Source organism: Caretta caretta, chromosome 7 (assembly GCF_965140235.1).
Source record: "Caretta caretta isolate rCarCar2 chromosome 7, rCarCar1.hap1, whole genome shotgun sequence".
NCBI classification, from domain to species: Eukaryota; Metazoa; Chordata; order Testudines; family Cheloniidae; genus Caretta; species Caretta caretta.
The window spans coordinates 77733051-77747136 of record NC_134212.1 but is presented as its reverse complement, the minus strand read 5'-3'; the positions used below and the strand labels follow the sequence as shown (position 1 = coordinate 77747136).

The 14086-nt window shown below is 45.9% G+C and overlaps 1 protein-coding gene across 1 annotated transcript; it reads left to right on the top strand.

Moving 5' to 3' along the window:
• Window positions 1-918: 918 nt before the first annotated feature.
• Window positions 919-2698, top strand: LOC125640002 (uncharacterized). Its single transcript, XM_048858023.2, has 2 exons — window positions 919-1550; window positions 2139-2698. Exons 1-2 carry the CDS (start codon window positions 968-970, stop codon window positions 2258-2260), a joined length of 705 nt encoding a protein of 234 aa, XP_048713980.2. The 5' UTR covers window positions 919-967; the 3' UTR covers window positions 2261-2698.
• The last annotated feature ends 11388 nt before the right edge of the window (window positions 2699-14086 follow it).

The following is a 14086-nucleotide window of genomic DNA, read 5'->3' as shown; positions in this document are numbered from 1 at the left end:
AAATACTATTTCTTTTGTTATCATTTCTACAGTGCAAATATTTGTAATAAAAATAATAATACAAAGTGAGCACTGTACATATTGTATTCTGTGTTGTAATAGAAATCAATATATTCGAAAATGTAGAAAAACAACCCACAATATTTAATACATTTCAATTGGTATTCTATTGTTTAACACTGCAATTAATCGAGATAAATTTTTTTAAATTGCCATTTTTTGTTTTGTTAATCGCGTAAGTTAACTGCAATTAATAGACAGCCCTAATAATTATTAAATAAGTAACCAAGTTACTGCATATATTTAAAAAGAAAAGGAGTACTTGTGGCACCTTAGAGACTAACCAATTTATTTGAGCATGAGCTTTCGTGAGCTACAGCTCACTTCATCTGTAGCTCACGAAAGCTCATGCTCAAATAAATTGGTTAGTCTCTAAGGTGCCACAAGTACTCCTTTTCTTTTTGCGAATATAGACTAACATGGCTGTTACTCTGAAACCTGCATATATTTAAAATACCAACGTGCAAAGTGACTAACAGAGTGAAAATTACCCTGGTGTACAGAGCTCACACAAGACCTTCTGCACCACCTAAACTCTGATTAAACTCTGTGTCCTGGTCTACACTAGGACTTTAGGTCGAATTTAGCAGCGTTAAATCGATTTAAACCTGCACCCGTCCACACAATGAAGCCCTTTATTTCGACTTAAAGGGCTCTTAAAATCGATTTCCTTACTCCACCCCTGACAAGTGGATTAGCGCTTAAATCGACGTTGCCGGCTCGAATTTGGGGTACTGTGGACACAATTCGATGGTATTGGCCTCCGGGAGCTATCCCAGAGTGCTCCATTCTGACCGCTCTGGACAGCACTCTCAACTCAGATGCACTGGCCAGGTAGACAGGAAAAGAACCGCGAACTTTTGAATCTCATTTCCTGTTTGGCCAGCGTGGCAAGCTGCAGGTGACCATGCAGAGCTCATCAGCAGAGGTGACCATGATGGAGTCCCAGAATCGCAAAAGAGCTCCAGCATGGACCGAACGGGAGGTATGGGATCTGATCGCTGTTTGGGGAGAGGAATCCGTGCTATCAGAACTCCGTTCCAGTTTTCGAAATGCCAAAACCTTTGTCAAAATCTCCCAGGGCATGAAGGACAGAGGCCATAACAGGGATCCAAAGCAGTGCCGCGTGAAACTGAAGGAGCTGAGGCAAGCCTACCAGAAAACCAGAGAGGCGAACAGCCGCTCTGGGTCAGAGCCCCAAACATGCCGCTTCTATGATGAGCTGCATGCCATTTTAGGGGGTTCAGCCACCACTACCCCAGCCGTGTTGTTTGACTCCTTCAATGGAGATGGAGGCAATACAGAAGCAGGTTTTGGGGACGAAGAAGATGATGAGGAGGAGGAGGTTGTAGATAGCTCACAGCAAGCAAGCGGAGAAACCGGTTTTCCCGACAGCCAGGAACTGTTTCTCACCCTAGACCTGGAGCCAGTACCCCCCGAACCCACCCAAGGCTGCCTCCTGGACCCAGCAGGCGGAGAAGGGACCTCTGGTGAGTGTACCTTTTAAAATACTATACATGGTTTAAAAGCAAGCATGTGAAAGCATTACTTTGCCCTGGCATTTGTGGTTCTCCTAGATATAGTCCTAAAGCCTTTGCAAAAGGTTTCTGGGTAGGGCAGCCTTATTGCGTCCTTCATGGTAGGACACTTTACCACTCCAGGCCAGTAACACGAACTCGGGAATCATTGTAGAACAAAGCATTGCAGTGTATGTTTGCTGGCATTCAAACAACATCCGTTCTTTATCCCTCTGTGTTATCCTCAGGAGAGTGAGATATAATTCATGGTCACCTGGTTGAAATAGAGTGCTTTTCTTCAGGGGACACTCAGAGGAGCCCATTCCTGCTGGGCTGTTTGCCTGTGGCTAAACAGAAATGTTCCCCGCTGTTGGCCACAGGGAGGGGGGAAGGTTGAGGGGGTAGTCACGCGGTGGTAGGAGGCAAAATGCGACCTTGTAACGAAAGCACATGTGCTATGTATGTAATGTTAACAGCAAGGTTTACCCTGAAAGAGTGTAGCCACTGTTTTATAAAATGTGTCTTTTTAAATACCGCTGTCCCTTTTTTTTTCTCCACCAGCTGCATGTGTTTCAATGATCACAGGATCTTCTCCTTCCCAGAGGCTAGTGAAGCTGAGAAAGAAAAAAAAACGCACTCGCGATGAAATGTTTCTCCGAGCTCATGCTGTCCTCCCACACTGACAGAGCACAGACGAATGCGTGGAGGCAAATAATGTCAGAGTGCAGGAAAGCACAAAATGACCGGGAGGAGAGGTGGCGGGCTGAAGAGAGTAAGTGGCGGGCTGAAGAGAGTAAGTGGCGGGCTGAAGACAGGGCTGAAGCTCAAATGTGGCGGCAGCGTGATGAGAGGAGGCAGGATTCAATGCTGAGGCTGCTGCAGGACCAAACCAGTATGCTCCAGTGTATGGTTGAGCTGCAGCAAAGGCAGCTGGAGCACAGACTGCCACTGCTGCCCCTCTGTAACCAACCGCCCTCCTCCCCAAGTTCCATAGCCTCCACACCCAGACGCCCAAGAACGCAGTGGGGGGGCCTCCGGCCAACCAGCCACTCCACCACAGAGGATTGCCCAAAAAAAAGAAGGCTGTCATTCAATAAATTTTAAAGTTGTAAACTTTTAAAGTGCTGTGCTTAAAGTGCTGTGTGGCATTTTCCTTCCCTCCTCCACCACCCCTCCTGGGCTACCTTGGTAGTCATCTCCCTATTTGTGTGATGAATGAATAACGAATGCATGAATGTGAAGCAACAATGACTTTATTGCCTCTGCAAGCAGTGATTGAAGGGAGGAGGGGCGGGTGGTTAGCTTACAGGGAAGTAGAGTGAACCAAGGGGCGGGGGGTTTCATCAAGGAGAAACAAACAGAACTTTCACACCGTAGCCTGGCCAGTCATGAAACTGGTTTTCAAAGCTTCTCTGATGCGTACCGCGCCCTCCTGTGCTCTTCTAACCGCCCTGGTGTCTGGCTGCGCGTAACCAGCAGCCAGGCGATTTGCCTCAACCTCCCACCCCGCCATAAACGTCTCCCCCTTACTCTAACAGATATTGTGGAGCACACAGCAAGCAGTAATAACAGTGGGAATATTGGTTTCGCTGAGGTCTAAGCGAGTCAGTAAACTGCGCCAGCGCGCCTTTAAACGTCCAAATGCACATTCTACCACCATTCTGCACTTTGCTCAGCCTGTAGTTGAACAGCTCCTGACTACTGTCCAGGCTGCCTGTGTACGGCTTCATGAGCCATGGCATTAAGGGGTAGGCTGGGTCCCCAAGGATAACTATAGGCATTTCAACATCCCCAACAGTTATTTTCTGGTCTGGGAATAAAGTCCCTTCCTGCAGCTTTTGAAACAGACCAGAGTTCCTGAAGATGCGAGCATCATGCACCTTTCCCGGCCATCCCACGTTGATGTTGGTGAAACGTCCCTTGTGATCCACCAGAGCTTGCAGCACTATCGAAAAGTACCCCTTGCGGTTTATGTACTCGGCGGCTTGATGCTCCGGTGCCAAGATAGGGATATGGGTTCCGTCTATAGCCCCACCACAGTTAGGGAATCCCATTGCAGCAAAGCCATCCACTATGACCTGCACATTTCCCAGGGTCACTACCCTTGATATCAGCAGATCTTTGATTGCGTGGGCTACTTGCATCACAGCAGCCCCAACAGTAGATTTGCCCACTCCAAATTGATTCCCAACTGACCGGTAGCTGTCTGGCGTTGCAAGCTTCCACAGGGCTATCACCACTCACTTCTCAACTGTGAGGGCTGCTCTCATCTTGGTATTCATGCGCTTCAGGGCAGGGGAAAGCAAGTCACAAAGTTCCATGAAAGTGCCCTTACGCATGCGAAAGTTTCGTTGCCAGGTTCTGGTGCTGCATATACTGCTGGATAATGCGTGTGGTGTTTAATGTGCTCCTAATTGCCAAAGTGAGCTGAGCGGCCTCCATGCTTGCCTTGGTATGGCGTCCGCACAGAAAAAAGGCGCGGAACGATTGTCTGCCGTTGCTCTGACGGAGGGAGGGGCGACTGACGACACGGCTTACAGGGTTGGCTTCAGGGAGCTAAAATCAACAAAGGGGGTGCCTGTACATCAAGGAGTATTTCAGGCAGGACTGCACGGAGGGTTCCAATAAGAAATGGTGCACCTAAATTATCGTTCTTATTGGAACAGGGAGGTTAGCCTGGCCTCTGATTTATACATGGCTAGATTTACCTCGCTGCACCTTCTCTGTGAGTGACTGCAGTGTGATCTAGAGGAATGAGTCCCCTAGACAGGGGAGGAGGCAAATGAGTACAAAACAAATCTGGTCTATTTCTTATTCTGACCCACTCCATCTATCTTTTACATCTTTGGCTGGCAGCAGACGGTGCAGAAGGACTGCATGCCATCCACATCTCATGGCTGCTCGGCAGAAGATGGTACAGTACGACTGCTAGCCATCTTCATCTCTTGCCTGCCTGGCATAAGATGGTACAATACGACTGCTAGCAATCCTCATCTCTTGCCTGCCTGGCAGAAGATGGTACAGTACGACTGCTAGCAGTCCGTATCGCCTGCCCGCTCACCATAAGACGGTTCAATAGAACTGACTGCAGGACTAAAGAGAATGACCTGGTCAAGTCACTCCAAATTTAGTCCCTGCGCCCATGTCTGCCCAGGCGCTCCCAGCCAACGTGGCCAGGAGCACCTCGGACACGACGAGGATGACTACCAATCGTATTGCACCGTCTGCTGCCAGAAGGCAATGGGTTGCTGCTACTGTGCAGCAAAGCCGTACCGCGTCTGCCAGCACCCAGGAGACATAGGGTGACGGTTACCTGAGCGGGCTCCATGCTTGCCGTGGTATGGCGTCTGCACAGGTAACTCAGGAAAAAAGGCGCGAAATGATTGTCTGCCCTTGCTTTCACGGACGGAGGGAGGGAACGGGGGCCTGACAATATGTACCCAGAACCACCCACGACAATGTTTTAGCCCCATCAGGCATTGGGATCTCAACCCAGAATTCCAATGGGCAGCGGAGACTGCGGGAACTGTGGGATAGCTACCCACAGTGCAACGCTCCGGAAGTCGACTCTAGCCTCAGTACTGTGGAAGCGCTCCGCCGAGTTAATGCACTTAATGCACTTAGAGCATTTTCTGTGGGGACACACACACTCGAATATATAAAACCGATTTCTAAAAAACCGACTTCTATAAATTCGACCTTATTCCTTAGTGTAGACATACCCTGTCTTTAGGGCATAAGTGGTGCAAAGAGCTTTGTGAGGGCTCTTTGCACTGAATTCAGCCATGACAAGTCACACTCTCATTGACTTCACTGGGGCAGGATAAGGCCCTTTGAGACAGAACTAATCCCCACAGCTGGTGTCTCAGCTGCCTGTTGAAATTTAAAAATCTGACTCTAAAGTGGATTTTAAAACCAGTCAAGAAATATATATGTTTGCTTCTAACTGATAAATTGCCCCAGAAATATTGCAAACTAAAACCAGAATCAATCGAGTCTGTAACAATAATAGAGAAAATTTTAATTGATGAGAGTAATAAGATTCTTAAATATTTTATGTTTTTAATAGCCTGAGTTTTCCAGACTACATCGCTGTAAGACCACTGGGGATCTATTTGTTCTTTTCCACAAGTCAGCCATTAGATTATTTATTTTGACTGCTTATTATAGTGACTGTGTATAGACATACTTTGGGATTTTATTAATAAATGCCAGATTGCAATAAAAATGTGGTACTCTCTCAATAAGTTTTCATTTTGAGCTGTAAATATTTAAAAGGGCAATCAGAGGTAATATAAAACTGTACCCCACAGATGAATATTTGTATGAAAGAGGGAAAGTGTATGCATATTCGTGTGAAAGGGAAGCGCTGTGGACTTTGTTTTTCTTTGTTCTTTCAGGGTACATCTACACGTTGGTCCATGGTCCTTTTTGCCCAAATCCCCCTTCTCTCCACACTCAAGAATGTGCTTACTTTTGCTTTGAACCTGTGCTTGCTTGCACAACTGTATTTTAGGTTGGACTGGAAAACACGCATTTGCAGAGATGATGCAGGCAAGATCATTTGAGCGCTGATAGTTCTCCAGTTCCCTTTCCACAATTTCCTCTGAGGGGCAAGTTCTCCCACAGTTAACAGAATTGACCAGGAAAGACTCCTATAGTGTGTCAGCACAGAATCATGGAATGGGTCCCCAGACACAGATGGCCAAGTGCAGAAACAGTGAGGACACTCAAAAGTGGGTAGGCTTTGCTGTGGGAAGGCTTGTACTCTAGTTAAACTAACCAGAGTGCTCAAACCTGGGTGCCAACCACCTGGGTTAGCTGTTCAGTGTAGACATACTCTTAGTATTAAACTTTCTGAAATGAACACGGGCTTGGTTTGGCACCATGGGATGAGTGGTCACTGCCTTGTATGGGACATGTGTGCATTCTGTGCTTTGTGACAGTCTGTGGGGATTATAATGGATACATAATAGTTTCCCATCTTGGGACTTGTGCAGAGCACAGCTCAACCAGACCTCGAATTCCAACAGGGAACCACACCAAAATATATTGCTACCAGCCTTGTTGCTTTTAAAAGTCAATTAAATAGTTTGATTATTATTTTGATTTCTATTGGAGAGAGAGAAATTGTCCTAAAGGTTATACATTGTGTTCTAATCTTTTGCAGTCATCTCTTGCCTGGCTTATTTCATCCTGAATAGTTCCGCATTCTTGTAGACAGATGACAGACAGTAATTTTCCATCTCAGAACTTCTGAGTCACATTTTAAAACTGAGGGCGATCTTCTGGGCAACACTGAGTAACATAGTTCATCTGCCTCAGTAACTGATTAAGCAGTGTTGAAATGCACTAGAAGCTACTAAAATCAAAAGCTTTTCCATTACTCCTTAATCACTTTTTAATGCACTGGGGAAATAATGTGTTAGAGTTCCGATTTTCATTTCTACCTTTAATTTATATGATGATTTATTCAGCTCAATCTCCAGTGCTTCCTAAAGTGCATCTAAAAATGACTATTTGAACTTAATTTAAATTGTCCCATTTTATACTTATCATGTAATTACTGAACTGCTTTGTTTTCAGAGATAATTAACCAGTGTTTGTAGGGTTTTTCAGATTTCCACTAAAAATTGTGTAAACAGGTGTCATAAATATAAAGGGAAGGGTAAACACCTTTAAATCCCTCCTGACCAGAGGAAAAACCCTTTCACCTGTAAAGGGTTAAGAAGCTAAAGATAACCTCGCTGGCACCTGACCAAAATGACCAATGAGGAGACAAGATACTTTCAAAGCTGGGGGGAGGGGAGAAACAAAGGTTCTCTCTGTCTGTGTGTTGCTTTTGTCAGGACCAGAGTAGGAATGCAGGTCAGAACTCCTGTAAAGGGCTAATAAGCAATCTAGTTAGATATGCGTTAGATTCTGTTTTCTTTAAAGGGCTGATAAAATAAGTTGTGCTGAATGGAATGTATATTCCTGGTTTTTGTGTCATAGAATCTTAGAATCATAGAATATCAGGGTTGGAAGGGACCTCAGGAGGTCATCTAGTCCAACCCCCTGCTCAAAGCAGGACCAATCCCCAATTAAATCATCCCAGCCAGGGCTTTGTCAAGCCTGACCTTAAAAACTTCTAAGGAAGGAGATTCTACCACCTCCCTAGGTAACGCATTCCAGTGCTTCACCGCCCTCCTAATGAAAAAGTTTTTCCTAATATCCAACCTAAACCTCCCTCACTGCAACTTGAGACCATTACTCCTTGTCCTGTCATCTTCTACCACTGAGAATAGTCTAGAACCATCCTCTTTGGAACCACCTCTCAGGTAGTTGAAAGCAGCTATCAAATCCCCCCTCATTCTTCTCTTCTGCAGACTAAACAATCCCAGTTCCCTCAGCCTCTCCTCATAAGTCATGTGTTCCAGACCCCTAATCATTTTTGTTGCCCTTCGCTGGACTCTCTCCAATTTTTCCACATCCTTCTTGTAGTGTGGGGCCCAAAACTGGACACAGTACTCCAGATGAGGCCTCGCCAATGTCGAATAGAGAGGAATGATCACGTCCCTCGATCTGCTGGCTATGCCCCTACTTATACATCCCAAAATGCCATTGGCCTTCTTGGCAATAAGGGCACACTGTTGACTCATATCCAGCTTCTCGTCCACTGTCACCCCTAGGTCTTTTTCCGCAGAACTGCTGCCTAGCCATTCGGTCCCTAGTCTGTAGCGGTGCATTGGATTCTTCCATCCTAAGTGCAGGACCCTGCACTTATCCTTGTTGAACCTCATCAGATTTCTTTTGGTCCAATCCTCCAATTTGTCTAGGTCCCTCTGTATCCTATCCCTACCTGCCACCGTATCTACCACTCCTCCTAGTTTAGTATCATCCGCAAATTTGCTGTGAGTGCAATCCACACCATCCTCCAGATCATTCATGAAGATATTGAACAAAACCGGCCCCAGGACCAACCCTTGGGGCACTTCACTTGATACCAGCTGCCATCTAGACATGGAACCATTGATCACTACTCGTTGAGCCTGACAATCTAGCCAACTTTCTACCCACCTTATAGTGCATTCATCCAGCCCATACTTCTTTAACTTGCTGACAAGAATACTGTGGGAGACCGTGTCAAAAGCTTTGCTAAAGTCCAGGAACAACACGTCCACTGCTTTCACCTCATCCACAGAGCCAGTTACCTCATCATAGAAGGCAATTAGATTAGTCAGGCATGACTTGCCCTTGGTGAATCCATGCTGACTGTTCCTGATCACTTTCCTCTCGTGTAAGTGCTTCAGGATTGATTCCTTGAGGACCCGCTCCATGATTTTTCCGGGGACTGAGGTGAGGCTGACTGGCCTGTAGTTCCCAGGATCCTCCTTCTTCCCTTTTTTAAAGATGGGCACTACATTAGCCTTTTTCCAGTCATCCGGGACTTCCCCCGATTGCCATGAGTTTTCAAAGATAATGGCCAATGGCTCTGAAATCACAGCCGCCAACTCCTTTAGCACTCTCGGATGCAACGCATCTGGCCCCATGGACTTGTGCACGTCCAGCTTTTCTAAATGGTCCCTAACCACTTCTTTCTCCACAGAGGGCTGGCCACCTACTCCCCATGCTGTGTTGCCCAGCGCAGCAGTCTGGGAGCTGACCTTGTTCGTGAAGACAGAAGCAAAAAAAGCATTGAGTACATTAGCTTTTTCCACATCCTCTGTCACTAGGTTGCCTCCCTCATTCAGTAAGGGGCCCACACTTTCCTTGGCTTTCTTCTTGTTGCCAACATACCTGAAGAAACCCTTCTTGTTACTTTTAACATCTCTTGCTAGCTGCAGCTCCAGGTGCGATTTGGCCCTCCTGATTTCATTCCTACATGCCCGAGCAACATTTTTATACTCTTCCTGGTCATTTGTCCAATCTTCCACTTCTTGTAAGCTTCTTTTTTATGTTTAAGATCCACAAGGATGTCACTGTTAAGCCAAGCTGGTTGCCTGCCATATTTACTATTCTTTCGACACATCGGGATGGTTTGTCCCTGTAACCTCAATAGGGATTCTTTGAAATACAGCCAGCTCTCCTGGACTCCTTTCCCCCTCTTGTTATTCCCCCAGGGGATCCTACCCATCAGTTCCCTGAGGGAGTCGAAGTCTTCTTTCCTGAAGTCCAGGGTCTGTATTCTGCTGTTTACCTTTCTTCCCTGTGTCAGGATCCTGAACTGGACCAACTCATGGTCACTGCCTCCCAGATTCCTATCCACTTTTGCTTACCCTACTAATTCTTCCTGGTTTGTGAGCAGCAGGTCAAGAAAAGCTCTCCCCATAGTTGGCTCCTCCAGCACTTGCACCAGGAAATTGTCCCCTACATTTTCCAAAAACTTCCTGGATTGTCTGTGCACCGCTGTAGTGCTCTCCCAGCAGATATCAGGATGATTAAAGTCACCCATGAGAACCAGGGCATGCGATCTAGTAGCTTCTGCGAGTTGTCGGAAGAAAGCCTCATCCACCTCATCTCCCTGGTCCGATGGTCTATAGCAGACTCCCACCACTACATCATTCTTGTTGCTCACACTTCTAAACTTAATCCAGAGACACTCAGGTTTTTCTGCAGTTTCATACCGGAGCTCTGAGCAGTCATACTGCTCCCTTACATACAGTGCTACTCCCCCACCTTTTCTGCCCTGCCCGTCCTTCCTGAACAGTTTATAACCATCCTTGACAGTACTCCAGTCATGTGAGTTATCCCACCAAGTCTTTGTTATTCCAATCACGTCATAATTCCTTGCCTTCACCAGGACCTCCAGTTCTTCCTGCTTGTTTCCAAGGCATTGTGCATTTGTATATAGGCACTTGAGATAACCTGCTGATCGCCCCGCATTCTCAGTATGAGGTAGGAGCCCTCCCCTCACAGACGTTCCTGCCTGTGCTTCCTCCCGGTATCCTGCTTGCCCACTTACCTCAGGGCTTTGGTCTCCTTCCCCCGGTGAACCTAGTTTAAAGCCCTCCTCACTAGGTTAGCCAGCCTGCTTGCAAAGATGCTCTTCCCTCTCTTCGTTAGGTGGAGCCCGTCTCTGCCCAGCACTCCTCCTTCATGGAACACCATCCCATGGTCAAAGAATCCAAAGCCTTCTCTCCAACAACACCTGCATAGCCATTCGTTGACTTCCACGATTCGACGGTCCCTACCCCGGCCTTTTCCTTCCACGGGGAGGATGGACGAGAACAGCACTTGTGCCTCAAACTCCTTTATCCTTCTTCCCAGAGCCACGTAGTCTGCAGTGATCCGCTCAAGGTCATTCTTGGCAGTATCATTGGTGCCCACGTAGAGAAGCAGGAAGGGGTAGCGATCCCAGGGCTTGATGAGTCTCGGCAGTCTCTCCACTCACATCGCGAATCTTAGCCCCTGGCAAGCAGCAGACTCTGCTGTTTTCCCGGTCAGGGCGGCAGATAGATGACTCAGTCCCCCTGAGGAGAGAGTCCCTGACCACCACCACCCGCCTCCTTCTCTTGGAACCACCAACCTCAGGACAGCGCATCTCATGCCTTCCAACCAGGGGAGTCTCCTTCTGCTTTCTCCCCCCCAGACGTATCATCTGGTCCACTCTCCGCAATGGTACCTGTGGAGAGAACATGAAAACGGTTACTTACCTGTGTCTGCGTTGCTGATACCCGGACATTCCCCCTTCTTCTTCTGGAGGTCACATGTTGCCAAGCTTCTTCACTGGCCTCTTGGCTCCGCTGTGCAATCTGCTCTAAATCTTTAGAGCTTTGTGCTCGTAGAAGCATATCCTGACTTTTGTCCAGGAAATCCTCAGATTCTCGTATGCAACGCAGGGTCGATATCTGTTGCTCTGGACCTTCAATCTTTTCTTCCAATATGGATACTAGCTTGCACTTTGTACAGACAAAGTCGCTTCTGTCCTGTGGAAGAAAGACAAAGATGGCACATCCAGTGCAGGTCACAATAGCTGTACACCCCCCCTCCATATCACCTTTTTGTGTCTTTTTCTAACTTAAGGTTTTGCCTAGAGGGATTCTCTATGTTTTGAATCTGATTACCCTGTAAGGTATTTACCATCCTGATTTTTCAGAGGTGATTCTTTTACTTTTTCTTCAATTAAAATTCTTCTTTTAAGAACCCGATTGCTTTTTCATTGTTCTTAAGATCCAAGGGTTTGGGTCTGTGTTCACCGATTCAAATGGGTGAGGATTTTTATCAAGCCTTCCCCAGGAAAGGGGGTGTAGGGTTTAGGAGGATTTTGGGGGGAAAGACGTTTCCAAGCAGGCTCTTTCCCTGTTATATATTTGTTAAATGCTTGGTGGTAGCAACAGTAAAGTCCAGGGGCAAAAGGTAAAATAGTTTGTACCTTGGGGAAGTTTTAACCTAAGCTGGTAAAAATAAGCTTAGGGGGTTTTTCATGCAGGTCCCCACATCTGTACCCTAGAGTTCAGAGTGGGGAAGGAACCTTGTGTTTTTTCCTTTTCCTCCATTTCTTTTTCCTTTGCCTCCATAGCTCTCCTGTGGGCAGCCTCTTTGGCTGTTTCCTTGGTTTCTGTCATGTTTGCCTCTCTGTTTTTAACTAACTTTACACCCGAGAGTTAGAACTAAAAACAAACAAACAAACAAAACTTGGCTTATCTAAACAAAAATAGGTTGTGCTGTAACCGGATACCCATGTTCTCTGATAGTGGTTGTCAGCCTGCAGAAAAATCCTTAAAAAGAAAAAAAAACCCTAACACCTTTGTCTCTAGGCAAATAGCCAGAAAACCTCTCTAGTTGCTCTTAGGTAAAAAACAACTTCAGGTCTGTGAAGACTTGTGAAATTCCCTGCAGGAGGTTAACTACCCTGCCTTTAGGTAGAGAAAACTCCAGCTCACAAAAGACAATTCCCTTTTGTCTCTGCTCTGGCCCCCAAGCAGAGACAAAAAAAACCTTTAACTGCTTTCAGCTTAAAACCTGCTTTCCAGCAGCCCAAAGGAAAAAAAATATTTCCTTTTAAAAAATCTGTGCTTCTGGTTCAAAAAAATCTCAAATTGATCTCAAAATGATTTCAAGTTAATCCCACCGCTCTGCCACCATGTCAAGGTTCCTTCCCCACTCTGAACTCTAGGGGGTCCCTGGCTTGAGGGAGCAGTACCCCCAAAAACTCCCCTCTCCGGCTATTGGCAGTGCCCCTTCCTGTTTCATTCTACTTTAACCACTCAGTGGTTTTCAAACTTCATTGCACCATGACCCGCTTCTGACAACAAAAATTACTACACCCCCAGGAGGGGAGACCAAAGCCTGATGCTGCCTGAGCTCTGTCACCCCATGGGGGGCAGGGCAAAGCCCAAGGGTTTCAGCCCCTGGCAGGGACCTGTAGCCTGAGCCCTGCTGCCCAGGGCTCAAGGGCTTTGGCTTTGGCCCCGGGCCCCAGCAAGTCTAACACCAATCCTGGTGACCCCATTAAAATGGGGTCATGTCCCACTTTGGGGTCCCAACCCACAGTTTGGGAACCTCTGAAATAGAGCAAACAGTAAATATTTGAATGCAAAGGACTGTATTTGGTTTCTTGGCAGTGAAATGAGGTTCGTGTTCAGGTTGTGAAGAACTCTGTGGGTTGGAACGAACTTGATTGTGTGACCTGGAGCTGCTTCATTGTCACTAAAGGCAGTATCAAACAGCTCCACATTCCCTAAGACCCAGCTGCCTTCATGAGGCCCTGCTTTCTACCACAGAGGAGAAAATGTTTATAATTATTCTTAATCAGTTAACTTTACACAAGATTAATATTTAATAAGACACACTTACCTCTTCACTTGAAATTCCTTCCAAAACTATTTTCTTAAAGTGGGATTCTACAAAATCATAACATCCATCCATTGTTTGAACCTTCAGCATCCTGAATCCCCTCTGGCCTCTAATAGTAAGACATTAGATTCCCTTTTTGAAAAATTAATGAATGTACCAGTCATGAATGCAGAGATTTAGTTCCAGCAGACACACGGAGCAACAGAGCTTACATATTGTACTTCAGCAGTGTACTTTGTTGAAATTACGTCTTCGCCTAAACTCAAAAAAGGTTAAAAAGTCAGATTTCTAAGACTAGTTTATGTCATATGGAAGGGATGCTTAGATTTTAATTTGCCTCATTCAGTATATTTTTTTGGAACAGCTGAGAACTTTTTATTCATGGTTTGTGCTCATTACTAAACATGCATTTAATAGTAAGAGAACAGAAGAGAGAATTACACTGTATTGTATGACTAGTATGAGCCATGTAGCAATCACTTCTGTCCTGCAAAATGGTTCTAGAATGACTGCTTCTATTCATTACAACACAGATATTTGAAGGCCTTGGAATTATAACTCTATTTGAAAAACCATGTGCCTGTTACAAGATATTTGTTTTTTTCTAGTAATTGACAAGATAGCAGGAAATCCAACAGACAGTAAATAAAACAGATATGAACCACAAACGATTGTTTAGAAATCAGGGAAGAGGAAAGAAGATGATTAAGCCACTTTCCAAAGCTCACAGT

What these genes read in the sequence shown, in the direction of transcription:
- LOC125640002 (XM_048858023.2), top strand. Translation starts at nt 968, where the DNA reads ATGCAGAGCTCATCAGCAGAGGTGACCATGATGGAGTCCCAGAATCGC. An exon ending in AGGCGGAGAAGGGACCTCTG is followed by an intron (nt 1,551 to 2,138) that starts GTGAGTGTACCT and finishes TTTCTCCACCAG; the next exon opens with CTGCATGTGTTTCAATGATC.